A 21,619-nucleotide genomic window follows, 5' to 3' on the forward strand; every position below is an offset into this window, starting at 1 on the left:
CATTTACGCTCACCTGGAGTCCAACAATGAGCAGCCATTTACGCTCACCTGGAGTCCAACAATGAGCAGCCATTTACGCTCACCTGGAGTCCAACAATGAGCATCCATTTTCTGGTTCAAGCTAGTAGAGGGGTGCAGTGGCAGAAACTGATAATAGTCCAGGAAAGCCCCGTTATGATCCTTTTGATAGGAATCATTTAAAGATCCCGATCCTTATTCAGTACAAGGCGCTTGGTCAATGTTTGTATTTCAAATCAAATCTAATGTATTTATTTAGCCCTTCGTACATCAGCTGATAACTCAAAGTGCTGTACAGAAACCCAGCCTAAAACCCCAAACAGCAAGCAATGCAGGTGTAGACGCACGGTGGCTAGGAAAAACTCCCTAGAAAGGCCAAAACCTAGGAAGAAACCTAGAGAGGAACCAGGCTATGAGGGGTGGCCTCTTCTGGCTGTGCCGGGTGGAGATTATAACAGAACATGGCCAAGATGTTCAAATGTTAATAAATGACCAGCATGGTCAAATAATAATAATCACAGTAGTTGTCGAGGGTGCAGCAAGTCAGCACCTCAGGAGTAAATGTCAGTTGGCTTTTCATAGCCGATCCTTAAGAGTATCTCTACCACTCCTGCTGTCTCTAGAGAGCTGAAAACAGCAAGTCTGGGACAGGTAGCACGTCCGGTGCTAACAGGTCAGGATTCCATAGCCGAGGCAGAACAGTTGAAACTGGAGCAGCAGCACAACCAGGTGTTTCTTCATGAAGAATAATAATCCTTTCTTTAGCTGCATCAAGTTCAATTCATTTTTTCACAAATTAAGGTACCCATCTGACCTTTCCCGGTGACTACAGCGAACATGTCGCAGATTATACACTTAATAGTCCGCGAGTGCCCATCAGATTCAAAGGAGTTTTCACTGCTGAAAGCTGACAGTCCAAGGGAACAAACATTTGCCACGCCGCCGGGGACTTAGATGCACCCTCCATGGCCGCCCCTACCAGCGCCTCGCACAATTGTGTTGTCTGTCTCGTTGAATGTGAAGAGTGAGAGAGAAGGGAGGCGGGTGATGGCTGGGTCAGTTGTCAGCGGCAGGTTGCCGGCTGTTCCTTGCTACGCACCTGCTCGGCTGCGTGTTAACGTTTGGTGTAGCTTCAGAGCTGTGTCGGGCGTATCCCCAGTGTCTGTAGTCGTGGGGAATACACAACATACAGTTACAGCATGTACTGTCCAACAACTGGAGTCACACTCACACACTGGAAAAAAGCTATTTCCTTTAGTAGTTCTATAGAGAGCGTTGTATGTTGAGCTCTTGGTAGCCTGGCTCGGTTAAGTGAGGAAAAAACTAAGATGTTGGAAGATGTGTAAAATGCAGAGTTTTGATTTAAAAGGTTATTTAAAGTTTAAAAAATGAAAAGTTTGGTAGGTAGCCAAGTCGCACCAAGCAGCACAAAAATGCGGAAGTGTGCCGTTTTCACACTGTACCTAGTCGATGTGCAGGGGTACGAGGTAATTGAAGTAGATATGTACATAAACCTAGGAATAAAGTGACAGAAAGTAAACAGTAGCAGCAGTGTATGTGATGAGTCAAAGTTTGTGCAAAAAGGATCCATGCAGATTGTCCTGGTAGTTATTTTGCTAACTATTAAACTAACTATTTAGCAGTCTTAGGGCTTGGGGGTAGAAGCTGTTCAGGGTCCTGTTGGTTCCAGATTTGGTCCATCGGTATTACTTGCTGTGCAGTAGCAGAGAGAACAGGGTATAACTTGGATGGCAGGAGTCTGACAATTTTGAGGTTCTTCCTCTGACACCACCTGGTATATAACTCCTAGAAGGCAAGGAGCTCAGTCCCAGTGATGTAGTGGTCCGTCCGTCCACTACCCTCTGTAGCGCCTTGCGGTTGGATGCCAAGCTTGATGGTTCGTCGGGCGGGCATAGCCGGATTTCTTTTAAGCTTCTGGGTCCCGCTCATTGAAAGTGGCAGCTCTACCCTTTAGCTCATTGCAGATGTTGCCTGTAATCCATGGCTTCTGGTGGGGGTACGTAGTGTCACTGCGGTGACGACGTCATCAATGCACTTTTTGATGAAGCCAGTGACTGATGTGGTATACTCCTGTAGTCTACATATGCCCATCAAAAAAAAGAAGATGACATCAGATGAGAACCTCGGTGAATACCGGTAAACCTCTTATTTAGAAGTTATTTTCCCTGTAACAATTGCTTGTTTCTCCTTTCACATTTTTAAAACCCAAATGCCTCCTTAGGCTTCCCTTACACTCGGCAAACTATAATGAATTCTAGTTCAACAGCAATACGTCATGTCTTTTTATCCTGGCGATTTTATTATATCATTACATTTTACATGTATTTATTTATTGTTGTTGCTGATGGAAAAAAATAACAGATGTTTTTCGTCTATTAATAAAAATAAAACCAAACTAATTAGAATGATCCACACTGTCCTGGTTTTATGGTGAGAACGTCCACGGTACACATGCAATGCAACTTCTGGAGAAGTGGCAATGCGATCTCTGGTTCCAATATATAATTGTTTTTATTTGGGAGCAGTATAAAGGTGAGTGGACATTCTCCCTTTCGCTTTATATTGGATCTGTCCAGCTACTGTGAAAAGTTTAGATGTGTTTAAAATCCTCCATGATGACCCACGGGGAGCAATTATGGTGCCTGTAAGTGTATTTAGGCATAGCCTATTTAAAACAAGTTGTGGTGTTTAGAATTTGATTAGAATTAGTATCTCTTTAATGTTGCATATTGACAATGTTTGGCATGTCCATGCTCAGCCATAATGTAATTTACAGTAGGCATATCCCCTATATCAGTGCTAATGCTATGTATATATTTCTACACTGAAGCCAGGGGAATTGCTTAGAACATATTTAGCAAAGATGGGATGGGTCTAGATATTTTAAAAATTATAACAGAATAACATTGGAATTTGAGTTTTTTCCAAGGCAATAATAAAAGACCATAAATACACAACTTCAAGCATCCACATGTACTGTATAGCTATGGAGCACGTTCTGATTGGCATGTGAGGGACCAACCCTCGACACACCCACAACTTGCTTCTTCATCAAAACCCAGTCCTTTCGTGCCACCCAGAGTAACAGTTTTTAAAATACTTTGTGAATTTCATGGGATGGTATTGTCAAGATTCAATTGTTATTGTACTTTTTAGGATGATATTGGCAGAATATATTTGTGCTCTGCAAATGTTTCGTCATTTCATTTGGAGGCTTTAGAGAGAACTCTGATACGTTAAAACAACCTGATCTCCAAAGTCCACGTCTGTTGGTATCAATCACGCACAAACAGGAGCTCCCGCGGTGCAACACCGGTTACACCAGCACTGCGCTGATCATTATTGGTTGTGAAAATAGATAAACATATTTCTAACACACCCCTAGTGCTACTGCCAGAGCGCTGATCATTATTGGTTGTGAAAATAGATAAACATATTTCTAACACACCCCTAGTGCTACTGCCAGAGCTTAGATTTACCATTGCGTTAGGTTTGTCAATCGATTACAAATTACATGACCCTCCTGTGGACTAAATAAAAAATACTAAACCCTCCCCTGACTGAAATTTAAAAAACGTACATTTTCCTCTGGGTAACAATTGTGTAAATTTCAACCACTCCCTGAATATCTTTGTTCAATGTCATGATTCCTCTCATCCCTCCCAAATGTGTAGCTGTATTTTTATTTATTTATTTAAAACTTTTTTAACATTGTCTATGGGCAAGCACAGATTTGTTTTCAGATCCCTCCTATGTACTTCACTCATTTACAGTCACCCTTTTAGCCAATGGTGTTACATACATTTTCTTCTTGTTGGGACAAGTGACTTCAGCTTTCGGCCAAGTAAAAAATCTGTTCTGCATGTCAGAGGGACAAGCGTCTAAAGAAGTTAATGTCAAGTCCTCCCACTGGGCACGGACATAAATTCTATGTCTAGTCCACTTTGGTTCAATGTAATTGCATTGGAATTACGTGGAAATAACATTGATTCAACCAGTGTGTGTCCAGTGGGCTGTCACTGTTTTACTGTCCACTGTATTGATATTGAAATAAATATTGACTGGTCAGATGATCAGTGTATTCATTGTTTGATCAAAACTCCTACATTTCTCCTGTAGTGGGAACAACTGGAGTGGGGTTTGAACCAGCAACCAGAACCTGACCTGTTATACAAGTCCAGACCTCTGTAGTAGACAAAGCTACACAGGGAGGTACATTAAAATGAAGGAGTTTTATACACATCCAACTTACCCATCCAAAACCTACAGTACTGTATAGAGGGACCCAGTAGGCCTGTAATTGCTCTTTATATTCTGCAGTCCTCAATGAATGTATCTGTAATGCAGGAACCTTTTCTGTAAATTCATTGCCTGGAAGGCCACACATTAGTGAAGCAAAGCTCATACGTGTACTGTGTCCCCTCACATACTTTCTGTCTCTCACACACCCTACCCCCTATCCTGTATCTCTGTGGCGGAAGTGGGGGATTGCATGCCTACCCCGGCCTGTCTCCGCCTGTTCCCGCCACTCACGGCTCCGGGGGTCACGTCACGAGCACAAGGAGAGAATGGATAACTTTTTTTAAGTTCCAGAGTCTGTCCGGTGTCGAACAGCCATGAACCACCGTTTATTGGGACCGGGAGCCCTGGTTCTGTTCGCAGTCCTTGTAACAGGTAAGTCCGTTGACGTGTAACGTTTTATTTTTTCCTTGTGAGCATTTTGGATATATTGTTTTTGTTCAATTAGGGCTATTTATTCCCAAAATAACGTTTATCTTTCAACATGTTCTATTGAAAGTGGACTATATTTTCTGTAGCTGATGCCTAATTGTAGCCTAAAAGTGAGTTATGACCAGTATTAGGCCTGTGATTCACTACACACACTGGTTCAATGTCCAAGACTTCTTAAAACCTTTTACTGCAGTGGGCTAAATCAGAGTCACAGTGTTTCTTGGTAGTCTTAAACAAATCTACCATGAAACAAAAGTATATACCTCAAACACATGGTTATGGGCTTAAAAAAAGAGGACGCCTGTACCATGTCACATACAAAGTTGAAATGTATTACATTTTGAGTTTGCATCCCAATATTACACTTTATATAGTATATGTCACATAAGACTGAAATATAACAAAACTGACATAGAAACACTGGATTTTCATTGTTTATTTGATTTATTTATGTTTGTTAAATATGAAAAGTATGAATAATATTCGACCCATGAGGCCACTAGGTCATTTGACTGCAGCAAAGGGCTACTCTCCATTGGATTGAGGCTGCTATCTGGGCTATTTAATACAAGTACCCTATTATTCAATCCTATGAACATTGCTGTTCGAAGCCTATAATGGATGTATCTGTGCATTGACTTCTGTGTGTGTGTGTCAGAGTGTTTGGCCAGGAATGAGGAAGAGCGGTTGATTCAACATCTGTTCAAGGAGAAGGCTTACAACAAGGACCTCCGGCCCGTAGAAAAACAGGACGAAGCTGTCGTTGTGTACATCGCCCTCACACTCTCTAACCTCATCTCTCTGGTATGACCACTCTGTGTGTGTGTGTGTGTCGATGTGTTTGTGACTGGTATGCGTTTCTGTGGTGTTTCTGGGTCCTCTGCTCCTCTCTGTGTGTGTGTGTGTGTGTGTGTGTGTGTGTGTGTGTGTGTGTGTGTGTGTGTGTGTGTGTGTGTGTGTGTGTGTGTGTGTGTGTGTGTGTGTGTGTGTGTGTGTGTGTGTGTGTGTGTGTGTGTGTGTGTGTGTGGTGTGTGTGTGTGTGCGTGTTTTGGTGTGGGTGTGTGTGTGTGTGTGTTATTTATAGCCCAGTCTGATCCTCATGGATGTACAGTACCAGTCAAAAGTTTGGACACACCTACTCATTCAAGGGTTTTTTCTTTATTTTTACTATTTTCTACATTGTAGAATAATAGTGAAGACATCACAACTATGAAATAACACATATGGAATCATGTAGTAACCAAAAAAGTGTTAAACAAATCTAAATATATTTTCTAATAGCCACCCTTTGACTTGATGACAGCTTTGCACACTCTTGGCATTCTCTCAACCAGCTACACCCAGAATGCTTTTCCAACAGTCTTGAAGGAGTTCCACTTATGCTGAGCACTTGTTGGTTGCTTTTCCTTCACTCTGCGGTCCAACTCATCCCAACCATCTCAATTGGGTTGAGCTTGGGGGATTGCGGACGCCAGGTCATCTGCCTCCGCACTCCATCACTCTCTTTCTTGGTCAAATAGCCCTTACACGGCCTGGAGGTGTGTTGGGTCATTGTCCTGTTGAAAAACAAATGCTAGTCCGGCTTGTCACGTCCTGACCTTAGTTCCTTTTGTATGTCTCTATTTGAGTTTGGTCAGGGCGTGAGTTGGGGTGGGCATTCTATGTTGTGTAGTCTAGGTTTTGTATTTCTGTGTTTGGCCTGGTATGGTTCCCAATCAGAGGCAGCTGTCGATCGTTGTCTCTGAATGAGAACCATACTTAGGCAGCCTGTTTTCCCACTATGGGTGGTGGGTAGTTATTTTCTGGTTAGTGTTTGTTGCAACTTTCAGAACTGTTCGTTTATCGTTTTGTTGTTTTTGTTTGTGTATTCATTCTGGATTAAAAGTATAATGGATACGTACCACGCTGCACTTTGGTCCTCCTCTCCTTCTCCCAAAGACATTCATTACACCACTAAGTGCAACCCAACTTATGATCCAAGATGGCGTAGCAGTCAGACGTCCTTGTCCTGTCGTGTCCCTTGTATATATTGTTTTACATATTTTTCGTCACATATCTCTTACCGACGTGGTTCCTGCACAGGAACACCTCAGCGGAAATTTCAGAGCGCCACCTATAGTACTATAGTATAGTACTCGATAAATCTCAAACTTTCATTAAAACACACATGCAAGGTACTGAATTAAAGCTACACTCGTTGTGAATCTAGCCACCAAGTCAGATTTGTAAAATGCTTTTCGGCGAAAGCATGAGAAGCTATTATCTGATAGCATGCACCCCCCCAAAATACCAAAACGTCACCTAAACAATAGATTTTGCGGTAGCCGGCGCTACACAAAACGCAGAAATAAAATATAAAACATTCATTACCTTTGACGAGCTTCTCTGTTGGCACTACTATATGTCCCATAAACATCACAATTGGGTCTTTTTCCCGATTAAATCCGTCAAAGTATGTCCAAAATGTCCATTTATGAAGGCCGTCTGATCCAAGGAAAAGTCACCTTTACAAGACGCAACGTCACTTTTTAAAATAAAAAAAGTTGCCTATAAACTTTTACAAATCAAATTCAAACGACTTTTGTAAACCAACTTTAGGTATTAATAAACGTTAATAATCGATCAAATTGATCACGGGGCGATCTGTATTCGATAGCATCCTTAACAGGTTTAAAATATTTTGCTAAACCTCATCATCTAAATACTCTCCTGCAACCCGCCTCACCCAATGTGGCGTGGATCTGCTTTTTATTCCTAAAGTATTTATATTTACTTCGGATCTGGAATCTCTTAACTGAAGCTAGCCAGCTAACTACCAGATATCAGTCAGCAAACCATTGCTAGCGGTCATCAGCTAACCTTCAGCTCGGAAAGCTCTCGCCAGTTCGAACAACGTGACTCTAACCAGAGCAAAACGGACCTGTTATTTTTATCCACGGATTCCTACCGCAAACTGAACATTATCATCTGGATCTTCACAACTAGCTAACCGCAATCCCGGATGACTACTCCTGGCTAGCGTTTCCATCCCAGAGCAAGCACCAATTTAGCTTGAAGCTAGCCCGGCCAGGGCTCCTGTGCTACCACCGAAGCATACTCCTGGGCTACAATATCGGCCTGCTAGCTACCTAGAGCTACTTGGAACTGTCCTGGTTAGTGATTACTGTCTTATTTCACTGTAGAGCCTCTAGCCCTGCTCAATATGCCTTAACCAACCATGTTGTTCCACCTCCTACATATGCAATGACATCACCTGGTTTAAACATCTCTAGAGACTATATCTCTCTCTTCATTACTCAATGCCTAGGTTTACCTCCAATGTACTTACATCCTACCTTACCTTTGTCTGTACACTATGCCTTGAATCTATGCTATCGTGCCCAGAAACCTGCTCCTTTTACTCTCTGTTCTGAACGTGCTAGACGGCCAGTTCGTATAGTCTTTAGCCGTACCCTTATCCTACTTCTCCTCTGTTCCTCTGGTGATGTGGAGGTTAATCCAGGTCCTGCAGTGCCTAGCTCCACTCCCACCCCCCAGGTGCTCTCATTTGTTGACTTCTGTAAACGTAAAAGCCTTGGTTTCATGCATGTTAACATTAGAAGCCTACTCCCTAAGTTTGTTTTACTCACTGCTTTTGCACACTCTGCCAACCCAGATGTCTTAGCCTTGTCTGAATCCTGGCTTAGGAAAACCACCAAAAACCCTGAAATCTCCATTTCTGACTATAACGTTTTTCCGCCAAGATAGAACTGCCAAAGGGGGCGGTGTTGCAATCTACTGCAAAGATAGCCTGCAGAGTTCTGTATTACTTTCTAAGTCTGTACCCAAACAATTTGAGCTTCTACTAAAAATGTTCCTTTCCAGAAACAAGTCTCTCACTGTTGCTGCTTACTATAGACCTCCCTCTGCCCCCAGCTGTGCCCTCGATACTATATGTGAACTGATTGCCCCCCATCTATCTTCTGAGCTCGTGCTACTAGATGACCTAAACTGGGACATGTTTAACACCCCGGCCATCCTACAAACTAAGCTTGATGCCCTCAATCTCACACAAACTATCAATGAACCTACCAGTTACAACCCAAAATCAGTAAACAGGGGCACCCTCATAGATGTCATCCTAACTAATTCGTCCTCCAAATACACCTCTCTCCAAATACACCCGCCTCATTGCCTGCATCCGTAATGGGTCTGCGACCAAACGAACACCCCTCATCACTGTCAAACGCTCCCTGAAACACTTCTGTGAGCAGGCCTTTCTAATCGACCTGGCCGGGGTATCCTGGAATGACATTGACCTCATCCCGTCAGTAGATGATGCATGGCTATTCTTTAAAAGTGCCTTCCTCACCATCTTAAATAAGCATGCCCCTCTCAAAAAATTTAGAACAGGAATAGACATAGTCCTTGGTTCACGCCAGACCTGTCTGCCCTTGACCAGCACAAAAACATCCTGTGGCGTTCTGCATTAGCATCGAATAGTCCCCGTGATATGCAACTTTTCAGGGAAGTTAGGAACAAATATACACAGGCAGTTAGAAAAGCTAAGGCAAGCTTTTTCAAACAGAAATTTGCATCCTGTAGTACTAACTCAAAAAAGTTCTGGGACACTGTAAAGTCCATGGACAATAAGAGCACCTTCTCCCAGCTGCCCACTGCTCTGAGGCTAGGAGACAATGTCACCACCGATAAATCCACTATAATTGAGAATTTCAATAAGCATTTCTCTACGGCTGGCCATGCTTTCCACATGGCTACCCCTACCCCGGTCAACTGCCCGGCACCCTCCACAGCAACCCGCCAAAGTCCCCACCATTTCTCCTTTACCCAAATTCAGATAGCCGATGTTCTGAAAGAGCTGCAAAATCAGGACCCCTACAAATCAGCCGGGCTAGACAATCTGGACCCTGTCTTTCTAAAATTATCTGCCGAAATTGTTGCAACCCCTATTACTAGCCTGTTCAACCTCTCTTTCGTATCGTCTGAGATTCCCAAAGATTGGAAAGCTGCCGCGGTCATCCCCCTCTTCAAAGGGGGTGACACTCTAGACCCAAACTGCTACAGACCTATATCTATCCTACCCTGTCTTTCTAAGGTCTTCGAAAGCCAAGTTAACAAACAGATTACTGACCATTTTGAATCCCACCATACCTTCTCCGCTATGCAATCTGGTTTCAGAGCTGGTCATGGGTGCACCTCAGCCACGCTCAAGGTTCTAAACGACATCGTAACCGCCATCGATAAGAAACATTACTGTGCAGCCGTATTCATCGACCTGGCCAAGGCTTTCGACTCTGTCAATCACAACATTCTTATTGGCAGACTCGACAGCCTTGGTTTCTCAAATGATTGCCTCGCCTGGTTTACCAACTACTTCTCTGATAGAGTTCAGTGTGTCAAATCGGAGGGCCTGACTGCCTCTGACAGTCTCTATGGGTGTGCCACAGGGTTCAATTCTCGGGCCGACTCTTTTATGTATACATCAATGATGTTGCTCTTGCTGCAGGTGATTCTCTGATCCACCTCTATGCAGACGACACCATTCTGTATACTTCTGGCCCCTCCTTGAACACTGTGTTAACTAACCTCCAGACGAGCTTCAATGCCATACAACTCTCCTTCCGTGGCCTCCAACTGCTCTTAAACGCAAGTAAAACTAAATGCATGCTTTTCAATCGATCGCTGCCCGCACCTGCTCGCCCGTCCAGCATCACTACTCTGGACGGCTCTGACTTAGAATACGTGGACAACTACAAATACCTGGGTGTCTGGTTAGACTGTAAACTCTCCTTCCAGACTCACATCTCAAATCCAAAATTAAATCTAGAATCAGCTTCCTATATCGCAACAAAGCATCCTTCACTCATGCTGCCAAACATACCCTCGTAAAACTGACCATCCTACCGATCCTCAACTTCGGTGATGTCATCTATAAAATAGCCTTCAACACTCTACTCAACAAACTGGATGCAGTCTATCACAGTGCCATCCGTTTTGTCGCCAAAGCCCCATACACTACCCACCATTGCGACCTGTACGCTCTCGTTGGTTGGCCCTCGCTTCATACTCGTCGCCAAACCCACTGGCTACAGGTTATCTACAAGTCTCTGCTAGGTAAAGCCCCGCCTTATCTCAGCTCACTGGTCACCATAGCAGCACCCACTCGTAGCACACGCTCCAGCAGGTATATCTCACTGGTCACCCCCAAAGCCAATTCCTCCTTTAGTCGTCTTTCCTTCCAGTTCTCTGCTGCCCATGACTGGAATGAATTGCAAAAATCTCTGAAGCTGGAGACTCACATCTCCCTCACTAGCTTTAAGCACCAGCTGTCAGAGCAGTTTACAGATCACTGCACCTGTACTACACCTATCTGTAAACAGCCCATCTACCTACCTCATCCCCATACTGGTATTTCTTTATTTATTTTGCTCCTTTGCACCCCAGTATCTCTACCTGCACATTAATCTTCTCCTGATCTACCATTCCAGTGTTTAATTGCTATGTTGTAATTACTTCGCCACCATGGCCTGTTTATTTCCTTAACTTACCTCATTTGCACTCACTGTATATAGACTTTTTGTTTTCTTTTGTTCTACTGTATTATTGACTGTATGTTTTGTTTATTCCATGTGTAACTCGGTGTTGTGTATGTGTCGAATTGCTACGCTTTATCTTGGCCAGGTCGCAGTTGCAAATGAGAACTTGTTCTCAACTAGCCTACCTGGTTAAATAAAAGGTGAAATAAAAATAAATAAATAAATAAATAAATAAAAGATGGGATGGCCTATCACTGCAGAATGCTGTGGTCGCCATGCTAGTTCAGTATGCCTTGAATTCTAAATAAACCACACACAGTGTCACCAGCAAAGTACCCCCACACCATCACACCACCTCCTCCATGCTTCACGGTGGGAACCACAAGTACGGAGATAATCCGTTCACCTACTCTGCGCCTCACAAAGACACAGCGGTTGGAACCAAAAATCTCAAATTTGGACTCATCAGACCAAAGGAGAGATTTCCACCTGTCTAATGTCCATTGCTCGTGTTTCTTGGTGTCCTTTAGTAGTGGTTTCTTTGCAGAAATTTGACCATGAAGGCCTGATTCACACAGTCTTCTCTGGACAGTTGATGTTGAGATGTCTGTTACTTTTATTTTGGCTGCAGTTTCTGAGGCTGGTATCTCTAATGAATGTATCCTCTGCAGCAGAGATAACTCTAGGTCTTCCTTTCCTGTGGCGGTCTTCATGAGAGCCAGTTTCATCATAGCGCTTGATGGTTTTTGCGACTGCACTTGAAGAAACTTTCAAAGTTCTTGACATTTTCCGGAGTGACTAACCATTATGTCTTAAAGTAATGATAGACGTTTCTCTTTGCCTATTTGAGCTGTTCTTGCCATAATATGGACTTGGTCTATCTTCTGTATACTACCCCTACCTTGTCACAACACAATTGATTGGCTCGAACGCATTGAGAAGGAAATAAATTCCACAAATGAACTTTTAGCAAGGCACATCTGTTATTTGAAATACATTCCAGGTGACTGGTTGAGAAGCTGGTTGAAGCTGGTTGAGAGAATGCCAAAGCTGTCATCAAGGCAAAGGGTGGCTACTTTGAGGAATCTCAAATATAAAATATATTTTGATTTGTTTAACACTTTCTTGGTTACTACATGATTCCATATGTGTTATTTCATAGTTTTGATGTCTTCACTATTATTCTACAATTTTGAAAATAGTGAAAATAAAGAAAAACCCTGTGTGTGTCCAAACTTTTGACTGGTACTGTATGTCACAAAGAGGACCACGATCCAGTCAGCCTGAACAACCTGGAGAATGTAGAAAAACAGACACTGCCTTGTCTCTCTCTCTCTCTCTCTCTCTCTCTCTCTCTCTCTCTCTCTCTCTCTCTCTCTCTCCGTAGAAAGAGGTAACCGAGACTCTGCTGACCAATGTGTGGATGGAACATGTGAGTATATTCTTCTGCTTTATTTCAACCAGTTGGTCTTATCACTGTGTATCTTTATAAATATAATACATCTATAACAGTTTCCTATTCACATACACGCTCACATCATTCACTGTGTGTGTCCAGGGCTGGTATGACACCAGGCTGTCATGGAACACCGCTGAGTTTGACGATATCGATGTCCTGCGCCTCCCGCCCAGCATGGTGTGGCTGCCGGAGATCGTCCTAGAGAACAAGTAACACACACCCTCACCTTCTATGGGTCTGTTATCCTTTTCTCCTCTGTCTTACGATGCCCAGTTCCAGACTGTTTCCTACTCTAATATATTGCTGTGGGTGTGTCAGTAATGATGCCCAGTTCCAGACTGTTTCCTACTCTAATATATTGCTGTGGGTGTGTGTCAGTAACGATGCCCAGTTCCAGGTGGCGTACTACTGTAACGTATTGATCAATCCGGAAGGCTATGTGTACTGGCTGCCGCCAGCCATCTTCAGATCCTCCTGTGCCATCAACGTCAACTACTTCCCCTTCGACTGGCAGAACTGCACTCTCAAGTTCACGTAAGGAAGGGTCTGATACCCCCACCCCCCACACATACACACAAACGCAGGCATGCACGCACACACACACACACACACACACACACACACACGTAAAACGCTGTTTCCCATGATGCAGCTCCCTGACCTACAATGCTAAGGAGATCACCATGCAGCTAAAAGAGGAGCTGGAAGATGACAAGTCCTACAAGGTGGAGTGGATCATCATAGACCCTGCAGGGTTCACAGGTACACACACACACACACTCTCTCTCTCTGCTGAATCATCCATAAGCCAGCCCATATAAATGCCAGTATATAAACCACTCTTTCACTCATCGCTCACTTTCATCTCTTCCTCCCCCTATAGAGAATGGAGAGTGGGAAATCATTCATAAACCGGCCCGTAGGAACACCTATAAGAATATCCCTATAGAGAGCAACAAGCACCAGGACATCACCTTCTATCTCATCATCAAACGCAAACCTCTGTTCTATATCGTCAACATCATAATCCCCTCTGTCCTCATCTCCTTCATGGCTACACTGGTCTACTACTTACCAGCTGACAGTAAGTATACCCTTAATCTCTTATCCCTTACCTCTACCATGAACGCTGACCTTACTACCTAACTACCACACTACGTCCACAGTGATTACTGTGTGTGTGTGTCTAGGTGGGGAGAAGATGACTCTGTCCATCTCGGTGCTGCTGGCTCAGTCTGTGTTCCTGCTGCTGATCTCACAGAGACTGCCAGAGACCTCCATGGCTATACCACTTATTGTCAAGTAGGACACACACACCCTTTTGTATGTGTTTGTGTTTCATAGACACACTGTTTGTGTGTTTGTGTTGCAGACAGTTACCAGTTGTTTGATTTTGAGAAGAATCCCCATGATGATCATGGTGTTTGTGTGTGTGTCTTTTGTCTGTGTGTGCATACATGCATGTAGGTATCTGATGTTCATCATGGTTCTGGTTACGGTGGTGGTGTTGCACTGTGTGGTGGTCCTCAACCTGCACTTCAGGAGCCCCAGTACACACATCATGACAGAGTGGACTAGAGAGGTACACACAGACTACACAAGGAGTAGAGCAGGCCTAATTGTTACTCTATGGATACCTGCAACTGCAATTTAAACTAAAATGTGACATGGTTTTGTGTGTCTGTGTGTGTGTCTCTGTGTGTGTGTGTCTCTGTGTTTGTGTCTCTGTGTGTGTCTGTGTCCTCTCCTCCACTAGTTCTTCCTGGAGAGGTTGCCCCGCCTGCTGCGGATGTCCCGCCCTGCAGAGTCAGAGTCTAGCTGGGAGGGGGCGTTGCCAAGGCGATCTAGCTCGGTTGGTTACATTGCTAAGGCGGAAGAGTACTACAGTGTGAAGTCACGCAGCGAGCTGATGTTTGAGAAACAGTCTGAGAGACATGGGCTGGCCACACGGGCTACACCTGCGGCAGGTACACAGAGCAGACACACATATATAGGCACAGAGAACAGACACATGAACATGCACAATCTTCTATAGTGAATGTTATGTACGGGAAGGTATATGATTCCTTACTTTGTGTGCGTGTAGCTGTGAAGCCCCAGTCAGATGGAGAGGTGACAGAGCAGCTGTACTCTGAGATGAAGCCTGGTGTGGATGGAGCCAACTACATTGTCAAACACATGCATGACAAGAATGACTACAACGAGGTAAGAGAAGAGGGGGAGATGGAGAGAAAGAGGGGGAGGGGCAGGGGGAAAGGAGGGAGGAACAGAACATTAGATATAATACAATACATTATCCTATTCATGTCAAACTCCCCAGTGGGACTTGGGTCTGTAACAAAGGCTTCAGTCACTAGTGTGTTAGTGTGTCATTACGGCTCAACAATGGTGATCATGACATACATCAATGCAATGCTTGCTGACCCCCCCTCCTCTCGTCTTCTCTCTGCTCCCCCCGTAGGAGAAGGATAACTGGAGTGGTATAGCTCGTACGGTGGACCGTCTGTGTCTGTTCCTGGTCACCCCAGTCATGACAGCAGGCACCATCGTCATCTTCCTCATGGGTATCTACAACCACCCTCCGCCCCTGCCCTTCGAGGGAGACCCCTACAACTACCTGGAGGAGAACAAGCGCTACGTCTGATACACACCAACGCTTACACACGTTCGCACACATGTGAAGTGTGGTTCTGCTGTTTGTTCACCTTCACCTTCACTAACACATCCGCAACCGCCCAAATATAAAATATGAGGCCTGCCCCCGACCCTAACCCACAAATATAGAAAATGCACTGTGGGCCTACAGTCAGATGGCAGAACTATTTTTGGACAGGCCTTTGTATATAGGCCTATGTTTCTGCTTATCATTTCCAACATTTTGGTAGGTTATTTGTTAGTCAACTTGTTTGTAATTAGATAGGCCTAAATGTAGCTCCTCTACTGTCATTACTAGTTGACCTAGAACACTAAGTAATCCCTTAACCAAAATGTAATTAATCCATAGAATTAATGTTTCAGTCAACTTGACATCGGTAAAGTTTGTTTTCTCTTTCATCTCTGCTTCTTTTGCAGCAAAGACATGTAGGGCCCGGGCGAAAATTCTATAACAAAAAAAAAACTGGGAAAGATTTTTTTGCAAAATTTCCAAATGACATCAGTTTGACCGGTTTTTAGAAATGTAAAAGCTATTAAAAAGACCCAACATGTTTTTGATAAGATTTAAGTTCAGCTTGGATGCATATTTTATGTGATTGAAATGCTATCAGCTTTTATGATGCTGATAAAGATAGCACCGCCACCTTCACAGACGTTCCCTAACCGTGCATTCATTCTCTCAAGATCCTGAAAGAAATACAGTACATTCAGAAAGTATTCTGACCCCTTCACTTTTTCCACATTTTGTTACATTACAGCCTTATTCTAAAATTGCTTAAATTGTTTTTTCCCTCATCAATCTACACACACAATACTCCAGAATGACAAAGCAAAAACAGAAAAAAATTATTATGAAAGATTACATTTACATAAGTATACAGACCCTTTACTCAGTACTTTGTTGAAGCACCTTTGGCAGCAATTACAGCCTCGAGTCTTCTTGGGTATGACGGTACAAGCTTGTCACACCTGCATTTGGAGAGTTTCTCCCATTATTCTCTGCAGATCCTCTCAAGCTCTGTCAGGTTGGATGGGGCGCGTTGCTGGACAGCTATTTTACGGTCTCTCCAGAGGTTCAGGTCCGGGCTCGGATAAGCCACTCAAAGACATTCAGAGACTTGTCCCAAAGCCACTCCTGCATTGTCATGGCTATGTGCTTAGGGTCGTGGTCCTGTTGGAAGGTGAACCTTCACCCCAGTCTGAGATCCTGAGAGCTCTGGAGCAGGTTTTCATCAAGGATCTGTCTGTACTTTGCTCCGTACATCTTTGCCTCGACCCTGACTAGTCTCCCAAACCCTGCCCCTGAAAAACAATCCCACAGCATGATAATGCCACCGCCATGCTTCACACACCGTAGGGGTGGTGCCAAGTTTCCTACAGATGTGACGCTTGGCATTCAGGCCAAAGATTTCAATCTTGGTTTTCATCAGACCAGAGAATCTTGTTTCTCATGGTCTGAGAGTCCTTTAGGTGCCTTTTGGCAAACTCCAAGTGAGCTGTCATGTGCCATTCACTGAGGTGTGGCTTCCGTCTGGCCACTCTACGATAAAGTCCTGATTGGTGGAGTACTGCAGAGATGTTTGTCCTTCTGTAAGGTTCTCCCATCTCCACAGAGGAACTCTGGAGCTCTGTCAGAGTGACCATCGGGTTCTTGGTCACCTACCTGACCAAGGCCCTTCTCCCCCTATTGCTCAGTTTGGCTGGGCGGCCAGCTCTAGGAAGAGTCTTGGTGGTTCATAGCTTCTTCCATTTAAGAATGATGGAGGCCACTGTGTTCTTTGGGACTTTCAATGTTGCAGAAATGTTTGGTACCCTTCCCCAGATCTGTGCCTCGACACAATCCTGTCTCTGAGCTCTACGGACAATTCCTTCGAATTCCTCATGGCTTGGTTTTTACTCTGACATGCACTGTCAACTGTGGGACCTTATATTGATGTGTGTGCCTTTCCAAATCATGTCCAATCAATTGAATTTGCCATAGGTGGACTCTAATCGAGTCTCATAGCAAAGGGTCAGAATATTATATAAATAAGGTATGTTTTTTTAGTTAGCGAACATTTCAAAAACAATATTTTCACTTTGTAATTATGAGGTATTGTGTGTAGATTGTTGACAGAAAATAATTATTTTATCAATTTTAGAATAAGGCTGTAACGTAACAAAATGTGGAAAAAAATCTAAAGTCTGAATATTTTCCGAATGCACTGTAAATACCATTTTTCTAATTCTGTTCCTGAGTCAAAATGTTGTGTATCATTTTACTGCATGCAATTCTTTATTCTGCAGGAGTTAATATTATATTAGGCTAAGTGGGAGGTTATAGACCTACAGTCAGTGTCCAGATTTCAGTCAGGCTACTATTCCATTGAACCCATCTGAACAGTACAATTCTCTTGACGTGCCATTTTGAAGTCCCCGTCTTGTGACTGTTGAATTTGTATAGCGCCTCACAATCATCACACATAACATAGTTACCACTGCTATCATCTTCTTTTACCACTTCACCTAATCTTTCCCAAACATTAGACTACTGTTCTGGCCCTCCTTTTATTTATTTTCAACTCTCTATTTCGCAGCTTTTCTCTTATTGAATTAACTCTGACATTGTCCTTTTTGCCTCAGTGGATTGGCGTTAACTTTTTAAAAGAAGTTCGCAATTGGCGTGTTGGACAATTTGGAGCGCTACAGTTGGGCCCTAATGTTTAGGCTTCAAATCAAATTTTATTTGTCACATGCGCCAAATACAACAGGTATTACCTTACTGTGAAATGCTTACTTACAAACCCTTAACCAACAATTCAGTTCAAGAAATAGAGTTAAGAAACTAAACTAAACTAAAGTAAAAAAATAAAATAAAAAAGTAACTCTACAAAATTACATGTGCCTTGCGAAAGTATTCGGCCCCCTTGAACTTTGCGACCTTTTGCCACATTTCAGGCTTCAAACATAAAGATATAAAACTGTCTTTTTTTGTGAAGAATCAACAACAAATGGGACACAATCATGAAGTGGAACGACATTTATTGGATATTTCAAACTTTTTTAACAAATCAAAAACTGAAAAATTGGGCGTGCAAAATTATTCAGCCCCCTTAAGTTAATACTTTGTAGCGCCACCTTTTGCTGCGGTTACAGCTGTAAGTCGCTTGGGGTATGTCTCTATCAGTTTTGCACATCGAGACACTGAAATTTTTTCCCATTCCTCCTTGCAAAACAGCTCGAGCTCAGTGAGGTTGGATGGAGAGCATTTGTGAACAGCAGTTTTCAGTTCTTTCCACAGATTCTCGATTGGATTCAGGTCTGGACTTTGACTTGGCCATTCTAACACCTGGATATGTTTATTTTTGAACCATTCCATTGTAGATTTTGCTTTATGTTTTGGATCATTGTCTTGTTGGAAGACAAATCTCCGTCCCAGTCTCAGGTCTTTTGCAGACTCCATCAGGTTTTCTTCCAGAATGGTCCTGTATTTGGCTCCATCCATCTTCCCATCAATTTTAACCATCTTCCCTGTCCCTGCTGAAGAAAAGCAGGTCCAAACCATGATGCTGCCACCACCATGTTTGACAGTGGGGATGGTGTGTTCAGCTGTGTTGCTTTTACGCCAAACATAACGTTTTGCATTGTTGCCAAAAAGTTCCATTTTGGTTTCATCTGACCAGAGCACCTTCTTCCACATGTTTGGTGTGTCTCCCAGGTGGCTTGTGGCAAACTTTAAACTACACTTTTTATGGATATCTTTAAGAAATGGCTTTCTTCTTGCCACTCTTCCATAAAGGCCAGATTTGTGCAATATACGACTGATTGTTGTCCTATGGACAGAGTCTCCCACCTCAGCTGTAGATCTCTGCAGTTCATCCAGAGTGATCATGGGCCTCTTGGCTGCATCTCTGATCAGTCTTCTCCTTGTATGAGCTGAAAGTTTAGAGGGACGGCCAGGTCTTGGTAGATTTGCAGTGGTTTGATACTCCTTCCATTTCAATATTATCGCTTGCACAGTGCTCCTTGGGATGTTTAAAGCTTGGGAAATATTTTTGTATCCAAATCCGGCTTTAAACTTCTTCACAACAGTATCTCGGACTTGTCTGGTGTGTTCCTTGTTCTTCATGATGCTCTCTGTGCTTTTAACGGACCTCTGAGACTCTCACGGTGCAGGTGCATTTATACGGAGACTTGATTACACACAGGTGGATTGTATTTATCATCATTAGTCATTTAGGTCAACATTGGATCATTCAGAGATCCTCACTGAACTTCTGGAAAGAGTTTGCTGCACTGAAAGTAAAGGGGCTGAATAATTTTGCACGCCCAATTTTTCAGTTTTTGATTTGTTAAAAAAGTTTGAAATATCCAATAAATGTCGTTCCACTTCATGATTGTGTCCCACTTGTTGTTGATTCTTCACAAAAAAAGACAGTTTTATATCTTTATGTTTGAAGCCTGAAATGTAGCAAAAGGTCGCAAAGTTCAAGGGGGCCGAATACTTTCGCAAGGCACTGTATATATACAGGTTGAGTCAACCGCGCATCACTAACACACGCACGCTAACACGCAAACACTCAAACACACACACACACACACACACACACACACACACACACACACACACACACACACACACACACACGCAAGACACTTAAAGGCCATGCTACAGCCAATCAAAAACATTTGTTGTCTTTCCTATAAGGCTCAGTCACTCTGGGTTGACGGCCTGGTTTCAATGTGTAATCTTTAACTACCTAGGTGCCTAGACTTTTTTTTTTTTACTTAAAACTTCCCCTGGGTAGTGTCTTGGCAGTTTGGATTAACTTGACTGTTTATGACTAATATATGTGTGCGTTTTTAATAAATATTTACAACAGGTGTGTTTAAAAAAGCTATTTGCCTATTGTGTCTGTGTTCAGTGTGGTATTATCATATGAAGAGGTTGTAAAAAGACAGGTGAAAGACGGGTCTCAGAGATGGCGCCGACAGATATGGCAGCTCTGCTTCTAGCTCCTAAGCAACTTTGCGGTATTTAGTTTTTTGTGTGTTATTTCTTACATTATTAGCCAATAATAGTTTTATGTTATTACATAAAGACAGAAATTACTTTGGGATATCAGAGTGGTAGTAACTTACCAGCATTACGACAAGGAATACGACTTTCCCAAATTGGATCCTTTGTTCGTACCCCCAGAGCAATTGAACTCATTCCAGAGGCAGCTCCTAAATACCACCGGTGGAGAAGAGGTATTCAGAGTGGACTTTTAGTCCGACTCAGGAGGCATGCACACCATCCACCGCTTCCGAGTATATTACTCGTTAATGTTCAGTCTCTGGATAATAAAGTAGATGAGGTCAGGACGAGGATCTCCTTCCAGAAAGACATCGGGGATTGTAACATGCTCTGTTTCACGGACACATACTGTCCCCGTCCATACAGCCATCTGGGTTCTCGGTACATCATGCAGACAGGTATAAAGAACTCTCCGGGAAGAAGAAGAAAGGCGGGGGTGTATGTTTCATTATTAACCCCTCATGGTGTGATTGTGATAACACATAAATTCAAGTCCTTTTGTTCACCTGACCTAGAATACCTCACAATCAAATGCCGACCATATTACCTCCCAAGAGAATTCTCTTCGGTTATAGCCACAGCCGTGTATATTCCCCCTCAAGCTGATACCATGACAACCCTGAAGGAACTACACTGGACTTTGTGCAAACTAGAAATCACATATCCTGAGGACACATTTATTATAGCTGGGCATTTTAACAAAGCAAATTTGAGGAAAATGTTACCAAAGTTCTATCAACACATTGACTGTAATACTCACGCTGGTAAAACATTGGTCCACCGCTACTCAACTTTTCAAAATACCTACAAGGCCCTCCCCCGCCCTCCCTTCGGCAAATCTGATTAGAACTCCATTTTGCTCCTCTCTTCCTATAGGCAGAAACTCAAACAGGAAGTACCCATGCTAAGGTCTATTCAATGCTGGTCTGACCAATTGGAGTCCATGCTTCAAGATTTTGATCACGCGGACTGGGATATGTTCCGGGTAGCCTCTGAGAATAACATTGAAGAATACACGGATACGGTGACTGAGTTCATCAGGAAGTGTATAGGAGATGTTGTACCCACTGTGACTATTCATCTTACCCAAACCAGAAACTGTGGATAGATGGCAGCATCCGCACAAAACTGAAAACGCGA

General features: G+C 43.2%; 1 protein-coding gene across 1 annotated transcript; it reads left to right on the forward strand.

Annotated features, from left to right (window-relative positions):
* The first annotated feature begins 4,463 nt into the window (after positions 1-4,463).
* Positions 4,464-20,296, forward strand: chrnd (cholinergic receptor nicotinic delta subunit). The gene is made up of 12 exons (XM_090189568.1): positions 4,464-4,713; positions 5,429-5,574; positions 12,694-12,738; positions 12,865-12,974; positions 13,144-13,299; positions 13,418-13,527; positions 13,649-13,849; positions 13,956-14,067; positions 14,233-14,347; positions 14,522-14,732; positions 14,852-14,970; positions 15,227-20,296. Exons 1-12 carry the CDS (start codon positions 4,656-4,658, stop codon positions 15,407-15,409), a joined length of 1,566 nt encoding a protein of 521 aa, XP_090045694.1. The 5' UTR covers positions 4,464-4,655; the 3' UTR covers positions 15,410-20,296.
* The last annotated feature ends 1,323 nt before the right edge of the window (positions 20,297-21,619 follow it).

Source organism: Oncorhynchus mykiss, chromosome 11 (genome assembly GCF_057628025.1).
Source record: "Oncorhynchus mykiss isolate SJ-2025 chromosome 11, ASM5762802v1, whole genome shotgun sequence".
Classification (NCBI taxonomy): domain Eukaryota; kingdom Metazoa; phylum Chordata; class Actinopteri; order Salmoniformes; family Salmonidae; genus Oncorhynchus; species Oncorhynchus mykiss.

Excerpts from the sequence above, each read along its gene's own strand:
- chrnd (XM_090189568.1), top strand. The coding sequence starts at position 4,656 with ATGAACCACCGTTTATTGGGACCGGGAGCCCTGGTTCTGTTCGCAGTC. Across the intron at positions 5,575-12,693 it reads TCTCTAACCTCATCTCTCTG|AAAGAGGTAACCGAGACTCT; the intron begins GTATGACCACTC and ends CTCTCTCCGTAG. Across the intron at positions 13,850-13,955 it reads CTACTACTTACCAGCTGACA|GTGGGGAGAAGATGACTCTG; the intron begins GTAAGTATACCC and ends GTGTGTGTCTAG.